Here is a 24,962-nt window from a genome sequence, read left to right on the forward strand (position 1 = left end):
TTGTTGAAGTAGAATGTTATAGGCCTTATATTCATTTGTAAAAATTGTATTTTCCTTTTAAAAAAGAGTCATAGATTTATTTAGGCCCTACAATTCTTAATCAGTTGTAGCAAATAAAATCTGTGAGGCTTTGAAACTATAAGTCATCCCAATTAGCAGTTCTGGAAGCAAAAGAAACTACATATAGGATGGATATTGATGCAGGGGCTAAAAAAGACAAAATTTTATTTTTTTAATTTATTTTTAAAATTTATTTTATTTTTTAACTTTACAATATTGTATTGATTTTGCCATATATCAAAATGAATCCACCACAGGTATACATGTGTTCCTCATCCTGAACCCTCCTCCCTCCTCCCTCCCCGTACCATCCCTCTGAGTCGTCCCATTGCACCAGCCCCAAGCATCCAGTATCGTGCATCGAACCTGGACTGGCGACTCGTTTCATATATGATATTATACATATTTCAATGCCATTCTCCCAAATCATCCTACCCTCTCCCTCTCCCACAGAATCCAAAAGACTGTTCTATACATCAGTGATAATAAAGCCTGTTGAGAATAAACTTTTTTGATAAAGCTCAAGACTAAAAATGATGTGTCCTTAATATATAAAGAACTCTGGCAACTCAGTAAGACAGATAAGTTTTTTAAATATGCAAAATATTTGCATATATATCATACCAAAGCGGAGAAGGCAATGGCAACACACTCCAGTACTCTTGCCTGGAAAATCCCATGGACGGAGGGGCCTGGTGGGCTGCAGTCCATGGGGTCGCTAGGAGTCGGACACAACTGAGCGACTTCACTTTATTTTTTCACTTTCATGCATTGGAGAAGGAAATGGCAACCCACTCCAGTGTTCTTGCCTGGAGAATCCCAGGGACCGGGGGGAGCCTGCTGGGCTTCCGTCCATGGGGTCGCACAGAGTCGGACACGACTGAAGCGACTTAGCAGCAGCATACCAAAGAAGACATATAAATTGCTAATAAGCATGATAAGCTGCTTAATAGAATATCCTATTTTTTATTTCATAATCATTAAAATGTTCTTGGGTTATCTATGAAGAAACTTCTCTAGACATCTGAACTTGTAAAGTTTTTCTACTGAGGAATGTAGTCTTCAATATGTAAAAGAGCTTTGGGCTATCTAGTTGTCATGTTTAGTAGTATTCCAGTAAATGTCCAATTTGAGAAGATATATCAGTGGTCATTTTTCTTTGTCACTCCTCCTCCTCCAAGTCGCTTCAGTCGTGTCCAACTCTGTGTGACCCCATAGACGGCAGCCCACCAGGCTCCCCCGTCACTGGGATTCTCCAGGCAAGAATACTGGAGTGGGTTGCCATTAACTTCTCCAATGCATGAAAGTGAAAAGTGAAAGTGAAGTCGCTCAGTCGTGTCCGATTCTTAGCGACCCCGTGGACTGCAGCCTACCAGGCTCCTCCATCCATGGGATTTTCCAGGCAAGAGTAAGAATCCTTAAAAAAAGTAACTTGAACAACTTTACGCTAACAAGTTAGGCAGTTTTTTCTTTAACATATTTATTTATTTGACTGTGCTGAGTCTTTGTTGCAGCATGTGAGATCTAGTTCCCTGACCAGGGATGTAACCCAGGCCCCCTATATTTGGGAGTATGGAATCTTAGGCACTGGATTACCAGGGAAGACCCAAGGCAGTTTTAATAAAATCAGCAAATTTATAGAAAGATAGAAATTATTCAAACTGACTCAAAAAAGAATGTGCTCAGTCCCTCAGTTGTGTCCCACTCTTTGTGACCCCGTGGACTGTAGCCTGCCAGGCTTTTCTTTCCATGGCATTTTCCAGGCAGAAATAGTGGAGTGGGTTGCCCTATCCTTCTCCAGTGGATCTTCCCAGCCTAGGGACTGAACCCACATTTCCTGCACTGGTGGCAGATTCTTTACCACTGAGCCACCTGGAAGCCCTCATTTAGATTACTCACTCTCAGTGCTGCTGCCAGAAAAGCTGTATTCCATTTTGTATCTCCTTGGGTCTGTCGTTGTTCCCTGTTGTTGAATACTTTAAAAACATCTACTAATTGAGAAGGTTTCATTTCAAATATACCATCTAATTTCTATAATTTTTTAATCTCTGGGGCTCTTAAAGTAACAATTATAAATCTTCTCACAAAGGAAAGCTTAATTCCAAATATCTTAAAAAGATGTAATATCAATTGGTCACAAACTCTTTCAGAAAATAAAGGAACTCTTCCCAGTCTATGTACATGTCTATTATTATCTTGATAATAAAGCCAGATTAAAGACCTCACAAAAGAACACAGTAGTGTTCAATATCCATCATAAACACAGAGGCAAAAATCTTTAATAATTTATTAACAAACTAAATTTAGTAGTATGACAAAAAGACTATGTAAATGGTAACCAATTGGGATTTATCTCAGGGATGCAAGGTTGGTTTAATATTTGATAAGCATTTTGTGAAAAATACAGTATTAATAGAATAAATGACAAAACCACCTGTAATGCTGACTGTGATGTTTACTTGACTGTAATGCCAGTAGCAGAAAAAGCATCCGACAGAATTTACTGCCCATGCATGATTAAAAACGCTTATCAGATGTGATTAGTTTTCCACTTCTTTTTCTCTTCCAGGGTTCAATCGGTGATACTACAATGCATTTAGCATGTATAGATTTTTTAGGAGAGCTAATTAAGACCGAGGCTTTATATAGAATTGTTTTAAGAAACTGAATTTGCTCAGACACGAGGAAGGGAATTGCAGATAAATCAACACGATTTGTTGAAATATTAAAACTTATTTTAGTACGATAAATAAAACTTAAGCAATAGAGTCACAGTCTTAATCATTTTATATATATATTTCATATAAAAATTTGTAATCTTGGTGTTACTAGAAAGAATAAAGATGCAAGATTAGAACAAATAGCTGTAGAGGAAATTTTGTTACTGGTATAAATTTTACACATAGAAACTATTTCTAAATATTTTATAGATTTATAAATAGTAATAAAATATTTTTGGAGATAATTAATAACAAAATCTGGATAAGATTTCTTTTGGGGAGGGAAGCAGGAAAATGATTCAGGATGAGTTCATGGGAGGCTTAAGTGATACTTATATAAAACATTATAAATAACAAATAAATGAAATCTTGAAATTATAGGAAACATGAGACTATTTAGATTTGTTCAAACTGAATGGTGGACTTCTGGTTGTGAATATTATTTCATTATTTTATTATAGCTTTGAAATATTGTATAATTATAAGAAAAAGTATTTTGAATACTCTGAGTATTTTGAAAAGAAAAAGTAGTACAGGGGAAACGTTTGTTAAGAAATACTACAGTTTCAGGTGTTTATTTGATTAACTATAAAATTTTCTACAGTGGTTTTTATTTGTATTAGTGATGGTAAAAGTATTTATTTATATTCTTCAGTTCAATTCAGTAAAATATATAGATTGTTGCCTTAAATGCAATTTTGGTTTTATTGTTTGTTTTAATAGGATAAATCATATTTAATTCCAGTAAACCATGTGTTAAAATGGTGACTTTTTATATGCCCTCTATCCCAAGACTATGGCCAGAGGGATGTTAAGGTCACCAAGAATAATTTGGAGATGACCAGGGACTTGTTTTTAAAGTGTTTTCAAGTCTTACTGATAACTCTTGACATTTAGAAATGAATAAGATATGAATGTTTAAAATCATGTTTTCTTTTCAGGATTGATTTTAAAGAAACTACTACACACAGGAAACTCCTTGAAGGTATAATGTAATTATATTTCTTTTTTATATTTAAAAAATTATTTGAATTGATTATTTTCAGCTGTGCTGGGTCTTCGTTGTTGCACAGGCTTTTTCTAGTTGTGGCAAGCGAGGGCTACTCCAGTTGTGTCCTGGCTTCTCATTGCAGTGGCTTTTCTTGTGGCTCCCAGGCTGTCAAGTACAGGCTTGGTAGTTGTGGCACTCAGGCCTGGTTGCTCTGTGGCATGTGGGATCTTTCTGGACAGGAATTGAACCCTTGTGTCCTACATTGGCAGGTGGTTTCTTTACCACTGAGCCACCGGGAAAGCCCCATTTCTGTAGGTTTTTTTTTTTTTTTTTTTTTTAACTGAGTAAAGCATATAGTCAACTGCTCCACTTGCCTGCATCATTGTTTTCCTAAATAAATATGAATAATCTACAGTTCCCTGGATTGAAGTGAAATCACTTAAAAAATAGCAGCATGCTCAGTATACATGAGGTTGACCATGCTATTGAAAACTTTTTGTGGTTTTACCACTGCATTTGACTCATTTGGCAGAAACATAGTCAGCTCTTGATGTCCATGGGCTCTACATCCATATCATTTTATATATCGGACTTGAGCATATGCTGATTTTGGTATCCATGGTAGGGGAGGTCCTGGAAGCATTACCCCATAGATACTGAGGGACAACTGTGCTTTGCCCTGTGGTCCCCAGAAGATACAAATTATTAAGCTATTCAACAAATAATTCTTCATTTTACCATAGCTATCCTGAGATATAGAGGGAAGTAGTACATCTGTTAAAAATGGTTTGTTCATTATTATTATTTTTTCTTCTTTTTTATTATTCCATTGTGCTGTGGTTAGAAAAGCTTCTCAGTCCAAAAGCATCTTGCTGTAAGTTGGGTAAAAGTCTCATTGTAGGTACTTTTGGTGTCAAGGTTTGGGTTTGCAGTACAACGGGATAAGCCTTCCTACAGCTTTGTCCTGTTTCTAACTGAACTGAGAGGGTGGCAACAGATGTCTAGCTTTGGCAGTGGCTGTTTACAAACCATGCATGTGTGCTAAGTTGCTTCAGTTGTGTCCAACTCTGTGCTACCCTGTGGACTGTAGCCCACCAGGCTCCTCTGTCCAGGATTCTCCAGGCAAGAATACAAGAGTGGGTTGCCATACCCTTCTCAAGGGGATTTTTCCGACCCAGGGATTGAGCCTTGATTTTGTTACATCTCCTGCATTGGCAGGTGGGTTCTTTACCACTAGCACCACCTTGGAAGCTCAGTTGTGTACAAAGCTGTGATAGAGGAATATCCGAAGCTATCAGTGAGGTTAGGTTAGTGAAGAACTTTGTGGTTTGCTTGGAGATTTGGAGTTTGCTTTGTTTTCTCCTTTTGTCTTCCTGAAAGAGCATTGTTCAGTTTAAATATGTATTTTCTGTGTATTGGGCATTGTTCTAGTTGTTTAAAGATACAGTAATAGGCCAAATTTGCCCTTTAGAAGCAAATTAAATACATGAGATAATTTCAGGCTGCTAAGCCTTTAAAGGACAAGAGCAGTGAGTTAGCAGTGCATCCGGATCTCCATGACCATTCCTCCTTTTAGCAGTTAATAGTTATACCAAGGAGTGGTCATTGCCGTCTCTCCTTTCTTCTTGGATTAGAGTGGCAATGTGGGGAAGAACGGAAGTTAACAAGAAGGAAATGATTTTGATTTTCTATAAGTGAAAGTTATAGTGTAAAAATTACCTGATAGCTTTAAGTAGTTCAGTTCAGTCATTGAGTTATGTCCAATTCTTTGTGACCCCACGAACCGCAGCACGCCAGGCCTCCCTGTCCATCATCAACACCCAGAATCTACCCAAACCCATGTCCATCGAGTCAGTGATGCCATCCAACCATCTCATCCTCTGTCGTCCCCTTCTCCTCCTGCCCTCAATCTTTCCCAGCATCAGGGTCTTTTCCAATGAGTCAACTCTTCGCATGGGGTGGCCAAAGTATTGGAGTTTCAGCTTCAGCATCAGTCCTTCCAATGAACACCCAGGACTGATTTCCTTTAGGATGGACTAGTTGGATTTCCTTGCAGTCCAGGGGACTCTCAAGAGTCTTCTCCAACACCACAGTTGAAAAGCATCAATTCTTCAGTACTCAGCTTTCTTTATAGTCCAACTCTCACATCCACACATGACCACTGGAAAAACCATAGCCTTGACTAGACGGACCTTTGTTGGCAAAGGAATGTCTCTGCTTTTTAATATGCTGACTAGGTTGGTCATAACTTTCCTTCCAAGGAGTAAGCGTCTTTTGATTTCATGACTGCAGTCACCTTCTACAGTGCTTTTGGAGCCCAGAAAAATAAAGTCAGCCACTGTTTCCACTGTTTCTCCATCTATTTGCCATGAAGCGATGGGACCGGATGCCATGATCTTAGTTTTCTGAATGTTGAGCTTTAAGCCAACTTTTTCACTCTCCTCTTTTACTTTCATCAAGAGGCTCTTTAGTTCTTCACTGTCTGCCATAAGGGTAGTGTCATCTCCATATCTGAGGTTATTGATATTTCTCCTGGCAGTCTTGATTCCAGCTTGTGTTTCTTCCAGCCCAGCGTTTCTCATGATGTACTCTGCATAGAAGTTAAATAAGCAGGGTGACAATATACAGCCTTGACGTACTCCTTTTCCTATTTGGAACCAGTCTGTTGTTCCATGTCCAGTTCTAACTGTTGCTTCCTGACCTGCATATAGGTTTCTCAAGAGGCAGGTCAGGTGGTCTGGTATTCCCATCTCTTTCAGAATTTTCCATAGTTTATTGTGATTCACACAGTCAAAGGCTTTGTCATAGTCAATAAAGCAGAAATAGATATTTTTCTGGAACTCTCTTGCTTTTTTGATGATGCAGCGGATGTTGGCAATTTGATCTCTGGTTCCTCTGCCTTTTCTAAAACCAGCTTGAACATCTGAAAGTTCACGTTTCATGTATTGCTGAAGCCTGGGTTGGAGAATTTTAAGCATTACTTTGCTAGCGTGTGAGATGAGTGCAATTGTGCGGTAGTTTGAGCATTCTTTGGCATTACCATTCTTTGGGATTGGAATGAAAACTGACCTTTTCCAGTCCTGTGGCCACTGCCGAGTTTTCCAAATTTGCTGGCATATTGAGTGCAGCACTTTCACAGCATCATCTTTCAGGATGTGAAATAGCTCAAATGGAATTCCATCACCTCCACTAGCTTTGTTCATAGTGATGTTTCCTAAAGCCCACTTAACTTCACATTCCAGGATGTCTGGCTCTAGGTCAGTGACCACACCATCGTGATTATCTGGTTCATGAAGATCTTCTTTGTAAAGTTCTTCTGTATATTCTTGCCACCTCTTCTTAATATCTTCTGCTTCCATTAGGTCCCTACCATTTCTGTCCTTTATTGAGCCCATCTTTGCATGAAATGTTCCCTTGGTATCTCTAATTTTCCTGAAGAGATCTCTAGTCTTTCCCATTCTATTGTTTTCCTCTACTTCTTTGCATTGATGGCTGAGGGAGGCTTTCTTCTCTCTCCTTGCTATTCTTTGGAACCCTGCATTCAAATGGGAATACCTTTCCTTTTCTCCTTTACTTTTCGCTCCTTTCTTTTCACAGCCATTTGTAAAGCCTTCCCAGACAGCCATTTTGCTTTTTTGCATTTCTTTTTCTTGGGATGGTCTTGATTCCTGTCTCCTGTACAGTGTCACGTACCTCCATCCATAGTTCATCAGGCACTCTATCGGATCTAGTCCCTTAAATCTTAAATCTCTTAAAGCCCCAACCAGTAACGCTGAAGAAGGTGAAGTTGAACAGTTCTATGAAGACCTACAAGACCTTCTAGAACTAACACCCAAAGAAGATGTCCTTTTCATCATAGGGGACTGGAATGCAAAAGTAGGAAGTCAAGAAACACCTGGAGTAACAGGCAAATTTGGCCTTGGAGTACAGAATGAAGCAGGGCAAAGGCTAATAGAGTTCTGCCAAGAGAACACATTGGTTGTAGCAAACACCCTCTTCCAACAACACAAGAGAAGACTACACATGGACATCACCAGATGGTCAACACTGAAATCAGATTGATTATATTCTTTGCAGCCAAAGATGGAGAAGCTCTACACAGTCAGCAAAAACAAGACCAGGAGCTGACTGTGGCTCAGATCATGAACTCCTTAGGTAGTTAGACACCAAGTTTATTTGTTCAGAATCCATAAATTTAGATTTATAAGTGCTAAGGGGGTCAGTAAATTGTCACGGCTATCATTCTGTCTCCCTCTCCTGCCTGCCTTCCTTTTCTTCCTCTCCTTTGGAGAGTATCAGTCTGTAACCATCTTCCAGAGAATTTTGGCGTGGAAGGAAGAAAATACTTCCATTTTAAATAAAACTACTGTTTTTCATTTCATTTCATTTTAGATTAGGCGGGAAGGTGTTCGGCTTTTCTTATTATGGTTGCAAGCTCTTCAGAATAACTGTAGCAAAGAACAGCTTTGGATGTTTTCATGCTTAATCCCCGGATTTTCAGCACCACAGTCTGAATATGGACCTCGAACTTTAGATAACCTCATTAATCCTCCACTCAACCTTCAAGAAAGTAAGATTCATCTTTTCCATCATTATTTTAAAAATTTTGTGTAGTTTGTTAATATATATTTTAAAATGTCTGTACATTTTTAACTGGTTAATCCAAGGCCATGTTTTTAAATGTGGGATTTATAAAACAAAACTCATGGAGAAAGGATTCATGGTTGCTGGGGGAGGCGGGGGGTGGTTTGAACAGGGGAGCGCGTGGGATTTGAGGGTGGGCAAAATTGGTGAAGGGGATTTAGAGTTACAAACTTCGTGTCAGAAAGTAAATAAAATAAGTCATCAGGATGTAGTGGACAGCATGGGAACTGTAGTTGATGACAATTGTTGTGAATTTGAAAGTTGCTAAGAAACTAAAGTTCTTACCACAAGAAAAAAATTTTTTTGTAATTTTGGTGACAGGTGGTAACTACTTATTCGGGTGATTATTTTATAGTGCATACAAATGTTGAATCATGTACACCTGAAACTAATATAATGTTGTATGTCAGTAAAAAATGTAAATAAATAATTTTAAAACATCCAGGTATAATGAGGCCAACAAATCAGGAGATGATTGCTGTTAAAAGATAGCTTGTTACTCATAGTTCCCAGGAGAAGTGGTTGTGCCACACCAAGGAGGGTGGTCACACAGGGAAACACCAGGGTCAGTCGAGGATGGGGCTTGGAGGGTAGGGGTGGATATCATGGGCAAGAGCTCAGTCAGAAATGTGTGAAGTAGGGTGAGCATGTCTAAGTCTGGCTACCTAGTCCTAAGGGTCATTAGGTTAGGGGACTAGTAGCCCTGAATGTATGGAGAAGGAAATGGCAACCCACTCCAGTGTTCTTGCCTGGAGAATCCCAGGGACGGGGGAGCCTGGTAGGCTGCCGTCTATGGGGTCGCACAGAGTCGGACACGACTGAAGCGACTTAGTAGCAGCAGCAGCAGCAGCCCTGAGTATAAGAGCCCAACAGAGGAAGTGGTAGAGATATGGGCTCTGGATATTTAGTTTGTATTTGAAAGGCAAACTTTCAGGCCTGTAGTTTTCTCTCTCTAGGAATTAGCTGTGCGAGAGGCTTTCTCACTAGGGCCTGTAAGACCCCTGTTATTGTTTAATATAGGCCATTTTTACATTTAATTTTGAATTGTCATGTATCAGCTTGTATCCTTAGGTAAGTTCTCTTTCTTTCTGGAAGGGAAATATTAATAGTATATCATCCTTTGAATAAAGATGCTACCTTAAGAAGTGTGGACATTACCTAGGGTAATCAGATTGTCCTTTAATTGATGAATAAGCATAGTATTATATGTTTTTATAATATTTATGGAATTTTGTCATGTACACTTTTAATCTGAATTTGAAAATATGAGCAGTTCTTTTTCAGGCCAACGTTATTCACTCTTAATCCCTGAATATCTGTCCATCCCTGTGTCACATTTCCTTGATCAGGGCTTCATGAAACAGTGGATTATTAAAGTTGATGGTGGTTGTGATGGGCTGTCAATATGACCTTAGGTTTATATCAGGTTTCAGTCATTAGAATATTCTCAAGCTTTGCTTATTCTTTGCTTATCCGTTTTGTAGTTAAATTTTATACTAACTATAAATAGTTAAATATTCTTAAATTTGTGGTTATACCAAACTTTTGTCTTTGGATAGCTCAAGTCACTATAGAGGAAATCACTCCACTTGTCCCCCCACAATCAGGAGATAAAGGACAAGAAGATCTTACAAGCTATTTTCTTGAAGCACTTTTAAAATATATAGTAATTCAGGTATGTGTAATCTTCTTTTATATCACCCTTCTTACTATCCTGTGGGTAGTTCATTTTCAACTCCTTCCAGTTATGCTGTCATACTAGATACTTGCTTATTTTCCTAAAGGAGGAGTAACAGATTTTTAATTCTGAAAATATATGTTAGTATGCTCTTCCTGAAATAAAATCATTAGAGGGATTATGAACCTCTTAGAAAGGGAGCTGGAGAGAGAGATTTTTATAGTAGACTCTTTATAGTGTCAGCAAAAATAAGACCAGGAGCTGACTGTGACTCAGATCATGAACTCCTTATTGCCCAATTCAGACTTAAATTGAAGAAAGTAGGGAAAACCAGTAGACCATTCAGGAATGACCTAAATCTAATCCCTTATGACTATACAATGGAAGTGACAAATAGATTCAAGGGATTAGATTTGATAGAGTGCCCAAAGAACTATGGACAGAGGTTTGTGACATTTTATAGGAGGCAGGGATCAAGACCATCCCCAAGAAAAAGAAATGCAAGAAGGCAAAATGGTTGTCTGAGGAAGCCTTACAAACAGCTATGAAAAGAAGAGAAGTGAAGGCAAAGGAGGAAAGGAAAGATATACCTATTTAAATGCAGGGTTCCAGAGAATATCAAGGAGAGATAAGAAAGCCTTCCTCAGTGATCAGTGCAAAGAAATAGAGGAAAGCAGTAGAATGGGAAAGACTAGAGATCTCTTCAAGAAAATTAGAGATACCAAGGGAATATTTCATACAAAGATAGGCTCAATAAAGGACAGAAATGGTATGGACCTAACAGAAGCAGAAGATATTAAGAAGAGGTGGCAAGAATACACAGAAGAACTGTACAGAAAAGATCTTCATGACCCAGATAATCACAATGGTGTGATCACTCATCTAGAGCCAGATATCCTGTGAAGTGATATGAGCCATAGGAATGTGAAGTCAAGTGGGCCTTAGGAACCATCACTACAAACAAAGCTAGTGGAGGTGATGGAATTCCATTTGAGCTATTTCAAATCCTGAAAGATGATGCTTTAAAAGTGCTACACTCAATATGCCAGCAAATTTGGAAGACTTCGGCAGTGGCCACAGGACTGGAATAGGTCGGTTTTCATTCCAATCCCATAGAAAGACAATGCCAAAGAATGCCCAAACTACCACACAATTGCACTCACCTCACACACTAGCAAAGTAATGCTCAAAATCATCCAAGCCAGGCTTCAACAGTATGTGAACTGTGAACTTCCACATGTTCAAGCTGGATTTAGAAAAGGCAAAGGAACCAGAAATCAAATTGCCAACATCCGCTGGATCATGGAAAAAGCAAGAGAGTTCCAGAAAAACATCTGTTTCTGCTTTATTGACTATGCCAAAGTCTTTGACTGTGTGGATCACAACAAACTGGAAAATCCAAGAGATGGGAATACCAGACCACCTGACCTGCCTCCTGAGATATCTGTATGCAGGTCAAAAAGCAACAGTTAGAACTGGACATGGAACGAGACTGGTTCCAAAACGGGAAAGGAGTACATCAGGGCTGTGTATTGTCACCCTGCTTGTTTAACTTAAATGCAGAGTAAGTACATCATGAGAAATGCTGGATTGGATGAAGCACAAGCTGGAATCAAGATTGCTAGGACAAATATCAATAACCTCATATATGCAGATGACCACCCTTATGGCAGAAAATGAAGAATACCAAAGAGCCTCTTGATGAAAGTGAAAGAGGAGAGTGAAAAAGCTGGCTTAAAACTCAGCATTCAGAAAACTAAGATCATGGCATCCGGTCCCATCATTTCATGGCAAATAGGTGGGGAAACAGTGAGAGACTTTATTTTGGGAGACTCCAAAATCACTGCAGATGGTGACTGCAACCATGAAATTAAAAGACACTTACTTCTTGGAAGGAAAGTTATGACCAACCTAGACAGCTTATTAAAAAGCAGAGACATTACTTTGTTAACAAAGGTCCGTCTAGTCAAAGCTATGGTTTTTCCAGTAGTCATGTATGGATGTGAGAGTAGCACTATAAAGAAGGCTGAGTACCAAGGAATTGATGCTTTTGAACTGTGTTGGAGAAGAGTCTTGAGAGTCCCTTGGACAGCAAGGAGATCCAGCCAGTGCATCCTAAAGGAAATCAGTCTTGAATATTCATTGGAAGGACTGATGCTGAAGCCGAAACTCCCAGTACTTTGGCCGCCTGATGCAAAGAACTGACTCATTTGAAAAGACCCTGATACAGGAAAGATTGAAGGCAGGAGGAGAAGGGGATGACAGAGGATGAGGTAGTTGGATGGCATCACCGACTCGACGGACATGAGTTTGAGTACCAGGAGTTGGCGATGGAGAGGGAGGCCTGGTGTGCTGCAGTCCATGAGGTCGCAAAGAATCAAACACGACTAAGCGACTGAACTGAACAGAATCTGAATTTTATGTGTATATACCTTATGCGAGCCAATTGTGTTTACTTTCTAGTCTTTCGTTTATAGTTAGCAGCTGTGGCACTTAAATGAAAGATGGTTTGATTTGGGGATCAATCTGACTAGAGGCAACAATTGAGGAGGTGGACTGAGGATGCCCTTAGAGAGTGGAGAGATGTTATTTTTACTTAAACCTACTTGTACTTTCAAAAATTGTAGGTACATGTATTATGTAGGATAACCTGTTTGTTTTCATATATGAAATGTGCATATCCTGATTGATAAAACACTTTTAGCATATATACATTTCTTTTAATTGTTCTGAACACAAAAATTCCCTGTGTCTCAGAAACAAACCTTATGAAGTTAATTTGCACCCTGAATGAGATGGCCAGGGTTTGAATCCTGACTGTGCATCTTACTGATAGTATGACTTTTGGTAAAGTACTTAACCTCTCTATGCATCAAGTAAAAAGAAAAAAATAATACATATTCCATTTTGGTGTTTGGGGCTTAAGTAATTAGTGTATAGTATTTAGAATAACCAACTGTGATATATAGTATGTGTTTTGTAGTGAGTCGTTACTGTTACTGTATTACCAGTTTTTATTTTTAAAATGTCTTTTGTACTTCATGTAAATTTTTTAAATTGTTTTACTGGTTTATTGAGATACAGTAAACTGTAATGTTTGAAAAGTACATTTTAATCACAAAATAAAATAAAATTAAAGAAAAAAAAAGAAAAGTACATTTTGATGAATTTTATTACATGTAACCCCCCCCGAGACCATCACAACAATCAAGATAATAAATGTATCTATCACCCCTAAAAATTCTCAGATGCCATAGTAATCCACCCTTCTGTACCTGCCTGCCACCCTTCATCATCTTGTTCCCCAGGCTACTGTTGATCTGATTTACTTTCACCGTAGTTTGCATCTTCTGTATTTTCATATAAATGGCATCATATTGTACCTCTATTTTTCTTCTATTTTTGGTCTGGCTTTTTTTTTTTTTAACCAACATAATAATTTAAAAAATATTTATTATTGTATGTATCTACAGTTTGGTTCTTTTTATTGCTGAGTAACTTTTCAGTGTATGGATATGCTATGATTTGTTATCCAGTCATCTACTGATGGTATGGTGAATTGTTTCTAGTTTTGGGTTATTACAGATAAAACTACTATGATTATTGGTAAATAAGTCTTTGTGTGAATACAGACTTCTTTTCCCTTGGGCAAATACCTAGTAGTAGAATAGCTAGATTGTATGGTAGGGTGTATATTGACTCTTTTCCAAGTGCTTGTACCTTTTTATATTCCACTAGCTATGTTTGAAACTATAAAAGATTGCTTCATATACTCACCATCAGTTGATATGGTCAGTCTATAGTTTTAGTCATTCTAAAGTTAATGTACAGTAGTCTCTCGCTGTGGTCCACTCAGGTCCACTTTATTGTCCCCATATTTAGATATCTTCCTCAGCCTACTGGGGTTTTCACACCCTCTATTTCACAACTCTGCTCCTTCTGGCTTACTCCCCTCTACACTTCGTGGATACTTTGTAAGACTCTGAGTCCCCCCTGAACTACTGCCTCTGTTATACTCCCTCCATGGATGCCTCCTGTGGTCAGGCTCTGATTGCCTGCACTTGACTGACACTCTTTCATACCTTCCACTCTTCCCTCTCACATATGCCTGTTTTGTTTGACTTTTAGGTTGAATTATTCAGGAAGGGAGAAAGAGAAAAGAACACTATCATCTTTGTCAGTAGTAGAGCCGAGTTTTAAGTCAACTTTGACAGTTTTCCAGAGCACATTATAAGATTTTTGAAAGATAACATGTATCATTGGCCTCTTATACACAGATATTTTTCAATGAATACGATCTACACTATTACACAAGCCACTGTTGCTTGAATCTATGAATATGGAGGGCTGACCGCAACATGACAGATGAATTTTTAAGTGCACGGAGGATCGGCACTTCAACCCCCAGGTTGTTCAGGGGTCAGCTGTGTATTGTATTTGCATGGCAGAAGTTTTTCTATTTATATAAACATATGTACATACACAGATTTAGCTTTTTATCTTTGTGGTCTAAGTTTAGTTTATTGCTTAGGTAGCCTCTTATAAGCTTGTTTTTAACAGCTAGTATTTTTTTTTTCCTCTTTTTTTCCCTCCTAGAATGATTCTAATTTTTTGTTTATTTTTAGGTAAAAAGTTTAGAGTGGAAGAACAAAGAAAACCAAGAAAGAGGATTTTCATTTTTGTTTTCACATTTTAAGAAATATTATTTGCCTTATATTTTCCCAAACATCTGTAAGGAGAATAGTTTATATCATCCTGTACTTGGTAAGTAATCTTTGTAATTTTCTGAAATATATAATAGTAAAACATTCATCAATAGATACTTAGCATTTATTATCTGCAGAAAACTTGCCACATTTAATTTGTATTGATTAATTGGAGATAGTATACCATCATTCATACTGAATGTCATACTGAAAGTACAATTTTATTAGTGTAGAATTTTCATTCCGAGTGAAGAGATTTATCAAAAACTTATTTCTGGGTATCACCTCTTGGAGAAGTTAGCCTACCAGGAATATTTGTGATTACAAATTAAACTTAATTCTAATGTTTGGTATCATCTTTAAACTATTTTGTAAAACTTTTTAAAGGTCCTTCAAAGGTTTGGTTTTGTATGTCTTTTTCAAATTCTATATGAATAATTATATTGTCATATATTTTGATCATATCTTGTTCCAGTATTTAGTGACTATGCCAAAATGTCTTTCGGAACCTTGAAGCTATAGCCTCAAGGACAAAGCCTGGGTTAGAAGTAGACCACTGCCATGTATAGAAGCCATTGATAGCCTGTATGTAGAACTCTCTTTTTTGCACAAAGATGTTTCTGTTTTAAGTTCTGCCAAGTTTAGACAGCTCACAAGCTTAGGCACAGTCATTAAGGCTGGTAGAAATGACTTAAATTAGAGTAGCAGACCTTTACCATTGAAAACAATATTTGCTTTAAAAATAATTTTTCTATGAAAATTCTCATACTTTGTATGATATCAAAATATGTGTCTCAGACCTAGTTAATTGAAGTGAGCTCTCATTAATTTTAAATGGCTCTGGAAATTTCTTAATATTTTTAATTATTTTTTAGTGATATTTTTGCACATTTCATGTATCAGCTGTATATGTTTCAGTCTTCTAGATTCCCATGCTAATATCTAGCAAATTATTTTAAAATGTATTAATTCTATTTCTTAAATCAGGATATTATCACATTTTCTGAAATATTTAAAAACATAGATTTATCTAAGCATAATTCCTTTCCTATTTTGGTTTTTGTTTCAATGTGTGCAGATATCCCACAGATGAGACCAAAGCCACATTATGTCATGATCAAGAAGGATGCTGAAACCAATGAGGCAATCTATTGTACCAAGGAGCCTTTCATTAAGGCTCGTGTTATTGTCATTCGTTGGCTGGTTTCATTCTGGCTGGAGCCAAAGCCACATACAGGACCTCATATTCCTGGGATGGAAGGTGAAGTCTTGCCCAAAAATATTCAGGTAATACACACCCAGAGCAAACTTGTTAAAGTTAAAAATGGGTTTAGGGATTTGTCCACTGATTTCAGTTCCTTAGATGCAGAACCCATTTAAAACAAATAACAACACTACATTCTCTTTATAAATGTATTTTGTAAATCCAGATTTTAATAAGCATTATAGAAACAATAGTTTTCTTAATGAAAAATGGAATTTGTAAAGTATAGAAGATAATTTCAGTCATATATAAGTCTCAGCTTATTTCTTTATTTCATGTTAATTAAATATTCTGAATTGTGCAAATTCTTGCAGTTGGAAACAACTTGCAATTAAATGACCTTCATAGTTCTATTTACTTTTTATTTACTTTTTAAATATTTAGCTACTTATTTTGATTGCCCTAAGTCTTAGTTGTAGCACACGGGCTCAGTAGTTGCTCTGTAGCACATGGGATCTTAGTTACCCAACCAAGGACCAAACTCACGTTCCCTGAGTTAAGAGACAGATTCTTAACCACTGAACCACCAGGGAGGAAATCCCATTCATAGAGTACTGTTTTAAAGTCCTGTCACCGTGTCATGTCCCCTTTTTTCAGGAACACCGACTCTAGAAATGTGATGTAAAGTTACACAGCTATGCAGTGGAAGGACTAATATTTAAAATTCTGTATTTTTAATTAAACCATTACCCTCTTTTTTCACTTGCCCCTCCTCTCAATGTGCATTTTTTTTCCTGAAATTGTCTTTATTGCAGTGTTTTTATTTTTCCTTTTCTCATATTTCCTCATTTTAAAAATATTTTATATGTGTGTGCTTTTTATACAACCTCTTTTAAGTACTTTAAAAGTTAAGTGGAGGTATAAAGTATGTTCATTAACATTCAGAAAATTTTACTTATATTCCCTCTAGCCTTTTATTTGTCTATAGCAGATTACGTGATGCGTTTTCCCCAAAACATGTTCTAGGTTCTCTATAAAAAGTTTTTGAATGTAGATACTCTCAAGCAGAACTGTTCTTTCGGATCCCAGAATTCAATAAACTAAAAATAAGATTTTTTTTTAGTTGGGAAGGCATATTTGAGATCATTTACATACTTAAAACCCTTTTATTTTATAGATGATAGAACTGAGACCAAAAATTGAATAATGTACCAGAAAGTATATTATCATGTCACTGTATAGTGACGTGTATAGTGCTACCTATCATACCATGGTAGTAATTTCTTTATTACTGCCTTAAGACTTTTGCTTTTTCCCTAAATTTAGCCATCATCTTCAGTCATGGTAAAAATTGTTAAGTTATTAGAATGCAGAGTTTTCTAATATATATTTTATGTTAGCTTCATTTCTACTTTTTCTGTCATTTTTTTTTCTGTTCCTTTGGTTTTTTTAAGAAGTTTTTGCTTGCATAATCTTTGTTTATGATAAAATAGAGATGACTTTACACATTTAAGACAATAAATAATCCAGTTTTAAGGTATTTGTTATTGAAGATCAAGCTCACTCCATTGACATTATTCTTTTACCCAGTCTAATCGTAACTTGTTTGTGCTGCAAACACACTGAAAAACTTAATTGAGTAGATGTTTGGTGAGTATCACTATGTCACTTAGATATTGAGTTATTTCATTGCCATTTAATTATTTAGCATGGATTCTAAATGAAATTAAAATCTATTCCTAGATTTTAAACAATGCTATAAGTTACTTATGGAATGCTTTGAATTTTGTCAGTATTTGCTATTGGAAGACAAAATATTGAGTTAAAGGATCGTGATATTCTCCCCCTTTTGTTTTTATTTTAGAGAGCAGCTGCTAGTTTGGTATCCAGAGAAGAAAACAAAAATGATAATGCTGATAAAACAGATAGAAGTACAGAACCTGAACAGTCTCATTCCAACACAAGCACTCTCACGGAGCGAGAACCTAGCTCTTCTAGTCTCTGTAGTATTGATGAAGAGCATCTCACAGACATTGAAATAGTTCGCCGAGTTTTTTCTTCTAAAAGAAGTAACGTAAACTTTGTCACAGAGATATTTCGTCAGGTAAAATATCTCTCAATATTTTTAATTTGTAATATAAACTTTTGCCTTTAATATTGAATATACTGACTTTTAGCTATTTAGAATTTATTCTTCATGAAAAAAATTTTTTAAGTTCATATTTAGTTTATTTATAAAACTTACTACATTTAATCCTTGAATGTTTTCAGTTATTTTTTTAGTTTATGATAACTTTGGTTTAATAATTATCCCCCCAATATTTCTTCTGTTACCAGAATAATTTTCTTAGTGACTCACTTTATGGTTTGAAAGTTTTCTTCCTATAATTTATTAATAAGTTATAGTAAAGTTATTTATCTTTCACTCTAAAATTAATAAAAAATGATTTATGAATACAGAGTGTCTTTATCCTCCATGTGGAGGCTCGGTTTTGTCTTCTAAGGCATTCTGAAATTTAATTTGCTTAAGGCATATATTGTTTGGGGAATAAAATAAAGAAGAGGGAAGGGAAAATAATAAAAGCTATTTCACATAAAGATAGTTAAAAATTCCTAAGTGCGCATTTTCAGTTACATAGAAATTTTATGGGAAAATAAACCTTTTGAAAACTAATCATTTGCTCTTAATAGCAAAGGTACTTAACTTTTACAGGTAAACATCATTGAGTTTTGTAGCTGAAGGGGATCATTCAAGTCTCACAGCAAGTAAGTGGTAGATCCTGGACTAAAAATCTGTTAGTGCTCTTTATTCTATGCTACACTGTCTTCACATGCCAGGGAGCTCTCCAGGCAAAGCAGATTTTCATCTCCTACATGTTTGTTGATATGTAAAAGAAAGCATGAGGCAGCATTAGCTTTGTCAGTTTAAGGTAAACAAACAAGTTGTAACATTTTGTCCAGCTTTGGCAGTGAGTTGCCAGCTTTAGGGTTTGGGTTGACAGAATATATGACAAGTGCGAAGGGAAAAGTATTTGACAAGTATGAGTGGACTACTTTGCTTATGGGAAAATATAAAGCTTATAGAACTATAAAGGTTTTCTAGTTCTTAAGTCAGTTTGAGTATGTTTGTTTTTGTAGGAATTTGTTCATTACATTTGTTTTTAAATGCGTTCTCTTATAATCTTTTTAAATCTCTGGAGCATTTATATTCATGTTTTTCCTTGTCATTCCTGTTAGTATTTGTTCCTTGTTTGTTTTTTCTTGATGATTCTTACCAGAGATTTGTCAGTTTTATTAGTCTTTGCAAAGAGTGAACTTTTGGCCTTGTTGATCCTCTGTGCTTTATGTTCATTTTCTCATTTGTTAATTTTGCTCCTTGTTATTTCTTTCTACTTTTCTTGATTTTATTTGATGGTTCTTTTGCTAGCTAATTTAATTAGTCTCACATTTTTTTCATATAAGCATTTTTGAGACTGTTATTTTACCTCTTAATGCTGTTTTGGCTACAGTCTACAAACTTTGTATGTGTATTATTCACTTCTAAATGTTTTATAATTTTCATGTTAATACCTTCTTTGACCTGTGAGTTATTTAGGTGTCCATCTTCCAAACAAATAAGACTTTTCTAGTTTTCTTTTTTCTCACAGATTTCTAATGTGATTCTTTTTGGTCAGAGGATATAATTTGTGTAATTAGCATGTAGTCAGTCCTCATAAATGTCCTATGTGTTTGCAGAGAATGTATTCTTTTCTATGAAGTTCATGATTTTTAAAGTTTATTAAATCAAGCATATTATTGTGTTGGTGAACTTTTCTGTATTCTTACCTAAAATTTTTGGTCAGCTTTACCTCACAGTTATGGAGAAGAGTGTATTAAAATCTTTTGTTCTGATGGTGATTTGCTTATTTTTTTCTTTGTAGTTCCATAAATTTTCCTTTGTATATTTTGAAGCTTTATAATTAAGTACATACATATTTATAATTTTATATCTTCTTGGTGAGTTAAACTTTTTGTTTATGGACCTCTTAATCTGTAGAAATTATGTGTAGTGAAAAAACTTAATTTGCTTAAAATCTACCTATAGTAGTCTATCTACTTTTAGTACATTAATACCACTTTTTATTAGAATTATCCTCATGTATATTTTTTTAATTCTTTAATTTTAAGTTCTTTTTATTACATTTTATATGTCTTTTGTAAATATGGTTAGATTTTAAAAAATCTTTGTGTTTTAATGGAATATTTATTATAATTACTGATATGTTTGGATTTATTGGTATGATCTTATTTTGTTCTTTTTATTTTTCTTATGTCTGTATTTTTTATATTCCTCTTATTTTTTACTTTCTTTTTAATTGATGTTTTTTTCATTCTATATCCTCCTTCCTATCACTTGGTTTGAAAGTTTTTTCTTTTCCTTTTCCTTTAGTGATAACTATCTAAATTTTAACATACATACTTCACTTTCCAAATGTAAAGTTATTGTTTTTTTTACCCTCTTCCTAATCAATACAAGGTTAATAGAACCCTATTATTCGGATTTCTCCCCAAATAATATATGGTTATTAACAAATAATTCAGTTCTATTTTGCATGTTTATATATTTAACTCCAGTATCATTATTATCTGTGTGTTCAGTTGATTTACAGTTATTTTTATTCATCACTCCTTTTGATTATGATTTCTTCCTTTTCAGGTCTTTCATTTAGAATTACTTTTCTCTGCTTGAAATTCATCATTGAGAATTTACTTTCAGTTCAGTTCAGTCGCTCAGTCGTGTCTGACTCTTTGCGACCCCATGAGTCGCAGCACGCCAGGCCTCCCTCTCCAACACCAACTCCCAGAGTTTACCCAAACTCATGTCCATCGAGTCAGTGATGCCATCCAGCCATCTCATCCTCTGTCATCCCCTTCTCTTCCTGCCCCCAATCCCTCCGAACTTTAGGGTCTTTTCCAATGAGTCAACTCTTTGCATGAGGTGGCCAAAGTATTGGAGTTTCAGCTTCAGCATCAGTCCTTCCAATGAACACCCAGGACTGATCTCCTTTAGGATGGACTGGTTGGATCTTCTTGCAGTCCAAGGGACTCTTCAAGAGTCTTCTCCAACACCACAGTTCAAAAGCATCAATTCTTCGGCACTCAGCTTTTCTCATAGTCCAACTCTCACATCCATACATGACCCCTGGAAAAACCATAGCCTTGACTAGACGGACCTTTGTTGGCAAAGTAATGTCTCTGCTTTTGAATATGCTATCTAGGTTGGTCATAACTTTCCTTTCAAGGAGTAAGCTTAGTGGATGTCAAACACTTACAAAGTTTTGCTCTGACAATGCCTTTATTTTGCCCACATATTTTTTCCACTGCATATAAAATTCTAGATTGACAGTTATTTTCACCCAGTACATTTCAGGTACTTTCCCACTTTGCTGGTTTACCATGTTACTGTTGACGTGTCAGTCAGCAGTTGAACTGTTGATACTTTATAGGTCAGTTGTCTTTCTCTGGCTTTTAATACCTTTTTTTTTTTTAACTATTTGGCATTTTGTATTTTATTGTGCCATATTTGGGACTTCCCTGATAGCTCTTGCAATGTAGGAGACTCCAGTTCAATTCCTGAATCAGGAAGATCCACTGGAGAATGCATAGGCTACCCACTCCAGTATTCTTGGGCTTCCTATGTGGCTCAGTTGGTAAAGAATCCACCTGCAATGTGGGAGACCTGGGTTTGATCCCTCGGTTGAGAAGAGCCCCTGGAGAAGGGAAAGGCTACCCCCTCCAGTATTCTGGCCTGGAGAATTCCATGGACTGTATAGTCCATGGGGTTGCAAAGAGTTGGACACCACTGAGTGACTTCCACTTTCACTTTTCACTGTTCAGGTCTAGATTTCCTTTTATTCTTCAGGGGATACTTTGGGCATACTGTATTTATGGATTAGTATAATTTTACAGTTCTGGAAAATTTCCAGCCATCATTCTCTTAAAATATTGTCTCTGAACTTTTTTTTTTTTTTCCTTTCAAGATATGTGTTAAACCTTCCCACTTAATACATCTACTAATCTCACATATATATATTTTCAATCTCTTTGTCTCTCCATGCTACATTCTGGATACTTTCTTTCTAATTACAACTGTTTCTGGAAGTCGGCCAGTCTGGTCAATTTTAGGTCTCTAGTTCATACCTTACTTTTTATGTATTGATCTGACTTTTTTTTTTTTAATTATATTTATATTTTATTTTCTATTGACTGATTGATCCTCCTGATATTCCCGAAGTCTTTAAAGGTCTGAGTCTGCCATATTTTGTTTCTGAATGTTCTTCCTCATGGTGCTATATATTCTCTTGAAATATTTTGTGATCAGAATTTTGATTCTGAACTTTTGCTACTTACGACTGTTTCTTGGTTTGTTAAAGATTGATTGTTCCAGAGAGGAGGTGCATTTACTGCATATAGATAGATGCAAGGAAACTCTTCAATCTCACATTAAACTGAACTCCTGCAGTTTAAGCCAGGCAGATAATATGAACGTACAAGTGTAAACCTGTATTAAGGCTAGCTTTTGGTTACAGCTTTTGAGGAGATGTCTGTTATCTACTTTGCCTCTATGTATGGGCAGTTTTCCTTGCAGACTTTTAATGGGGTAGACGTTTAATGAGAACAAGGGCTCTGGAATATGCCCTAGATTATAGAACACTTCTTCCCTTCCCAGAATGTTTCTCTTGAGAATTTAGAATTCTTTAAAATCCCTTTCTAAGGTCTGAGTCTGTCCCCTGAACGTCCCTCAGATCTTTAGATAACACTTCATAACCTGTACCAATATAGCAGGTTTGGGGTCATTTTTAGAATGTAGCTTGTCACATTAAAGAGAATGAATTTATCCCGACATGTTTCATAAAGACATAGGTATTTGGAACCTTAAGGTAGACATATTTAATGATCAAAGTCCTGGGAAACAGGGCTTGGGAAAAATAAGAAATATTCAGAAAAAAACTGTAAGTTGCACAATACTGTATAACAAATATAGGCTACTCTAGGAGCCTGGTGGGCTGCAGTCCATGGGGTCGCTGAGGGTCGGACATGACTGAGCGATTTCACTTTCTCTTTTCACTTTCATGCACTGGAGAAGGAAATGGCAACCCACTCCAGTGTTCTTGCCTGGAGAATCCCAGGGACGGGGGAGCCTGGTGGGCTGCCATCTCTGGGGTCGCACAGAGTCGGACACGACTGAAGCGACTTAGCAGCAGCAGTTTTAAGTGATGGGACTGGATGCCATGATCTTTATTTTTTGAATGTTGAGTTTTAAGTCAGCTTTTTCACTCTCCGCTTTCACTTTCATCAAGAGACTCTTATAGGTCCCCTTTACTTTCTACCATAAGGGTAGTGTCATCTGCATATATGAGGTTATTGATGTTTCTCCCAGCAATCTTGATTCCAGCTTATGCTTCATCCAGCGGGGCATTTCACTGATGATATATATTCCTTTGGAATTCCAATTTTGGAAGTTTCCCTATCATTCTTTCTTCCTTGCCCCTATAGATCCATAAAATCCAGAGTAATTGGTTCCACTCAAAATGAAACCACTTTATTGCTACACCTAAAACCTCTCTTGAGTTTGGACCTCATGTAAGTTTTTATTTTCAAATATTTCTCCCTACTTTTTGGCTCATCAGTGCATTTAAGAAGATAAAAAAATTTTTTTAATGTATTACATATTTTTTTCAGTTGTACGATTGCTTACCTAGTATCACAGTCTTGGAAATAGAATTCCCCTTATTGGGTTTTTAATGATATTATTTATATTTTAATTTCTAGAAGTTAATAGTTGGTTGTTTTTAAATATCTGTATAGTGATTTTTTTCCAGTGGCTTATTTGTTCATATTTTCACTTTCTTAATATTAAAACATATTAAAATATTCACATTCCTTATTCCAGTAATTCTAGTAACTTAGGTTTTTGCTGTTCTGGCCTTGTTTGTTGTTTGTTTATTCACCCTCATTTGTTTGTTTGGATTTTTATGTTCAGAGCTTACATTTCTTTGGAATCTTATGAAAATTACTTTAAAACCTGAGTTGAAGCATGTGTTCCTCCAGAAAAGATTTGCACTTGCTTCTCTCAGGTATGCAGGAGTCCTGTCAACCTTGGTTTACTTTACATTACAATTCTTTGCTTATGATTCTTCTCACTTTGCAGCACTCAAAGTTAGGTGATAGCCAGCCTGCGAATATGAGTTTCCAGGGAAGACTGGTATTCCTTACTCGAAGTCAGCAGACAAGTTTCCTCACTGACTCTTCTCTGGAGTCAAGTTTTTTCTTCCTCTCCTAGCTCACCATTATTTTGAGGATGTACCCATGATTGGTTTCACGTTTATATGGTCTCTCCGGTCCACACAGAGGGCATTAAAGCAAAGCTCTGAAGGCTGTCCAAGGCAGCACCCACCTGTTGCATTGCTTACTCGCCCCTCTAGATCAATACTTTCATTTTGTTCTAGACTCAGAATACCCTTACAAGCTGAGCCATTCATTTAAAAGGTATATTACACTTTTCATGTGACAACTTTTAGGTGTTCTGTGCAAGTAGATTCTAGGGTATCTTTCTTACAATACTGCTGGGAACTGAAGTTCTCTGAGATGTTATTTTTATTGTAACAGCTGCTTTTTAAAAGTGGTTTTTAAGGCAAAACTTAAATAAAAATAGATTTTAGGATGGTGACTCCAATGAATCATTAATGTTTTGAAAGGAATCAGTTTCTAAGATTAGATTGTAGTAGAAAAGCTATTTTTACTTGCTTAATACTGATGATAAGTTTGCGTAACGGAGAATCTGTGTAATAATTTCTGTTTTAATTTGAAGGCTCATATGTTTCATACTGTGGTATAGACAGAAATATTTCATTAATTATTAGGTATATAGGCATATGATGATTTTTGCCCTTAGCAATCCCAGCTAGAGCACAAGTCC

The 24,962-nt window shown here is 36.3% G+C and overlaps 1 protein-coding gene across 15 annotated transcripts in view; it reads left to right on the forward strand.

Annotated features, from left to right (window-relative positions):
• The window catches only part of RALGAPA1 (Ral GTPase activating protein catalytic subunit alpha 1), a 214,175-nt gene that overhangs the window by 47,482 nt on the left and 141,731 nt on the right, over positions 1–24,962 (forward strand). For 14 of the 15 annotated variants that reach the window (XM_086363567.1, XM_086363565.1, XM_086363574.1 and 11 more), the window contains 6 exons: positions 3,722–3,765; positions 8,164–8,341; positions 9,975–10,090; positions 14,719–14,857; positions 15,878–16,086; positions 17,868–18,107. In XM_086363567.1, coding sequence (XP_086219693.1) covers positions 3,722–3,765; positions 8,164–8,341; positions 9,975–10,090; positions 14,719–14,857; positions 15,878–16,086; positions 17,868–18,107 — 926 coding nt within the window. Of the gene's footprint in view, positions 1–3,721; positions 3,766–8,163; positions 8,342–9,974; positions 10,091–14,718; positions 14,858–15,877; positions 16,087–17,867; positions 18,108–18,716; positions 18,770–24,962 lie in introns of those variants that run through there. The other variant, XM_086363573.1, reaches the window with a different exon arrangement.

This window comes from Bos grunniens, chromosome 21 (assembly GCF_055505025.1).
Source record: "Bos grunniens cultivar Pamir isolate PY7600 chromosome 21, Bosgru_T2T1.0, whole genome shotgun sequence".
NCBI lineage: Eukaryota > Metazoa > Chordata > Mammalia > Artiodactyla > Bovidae > Bos > Bos grunniens.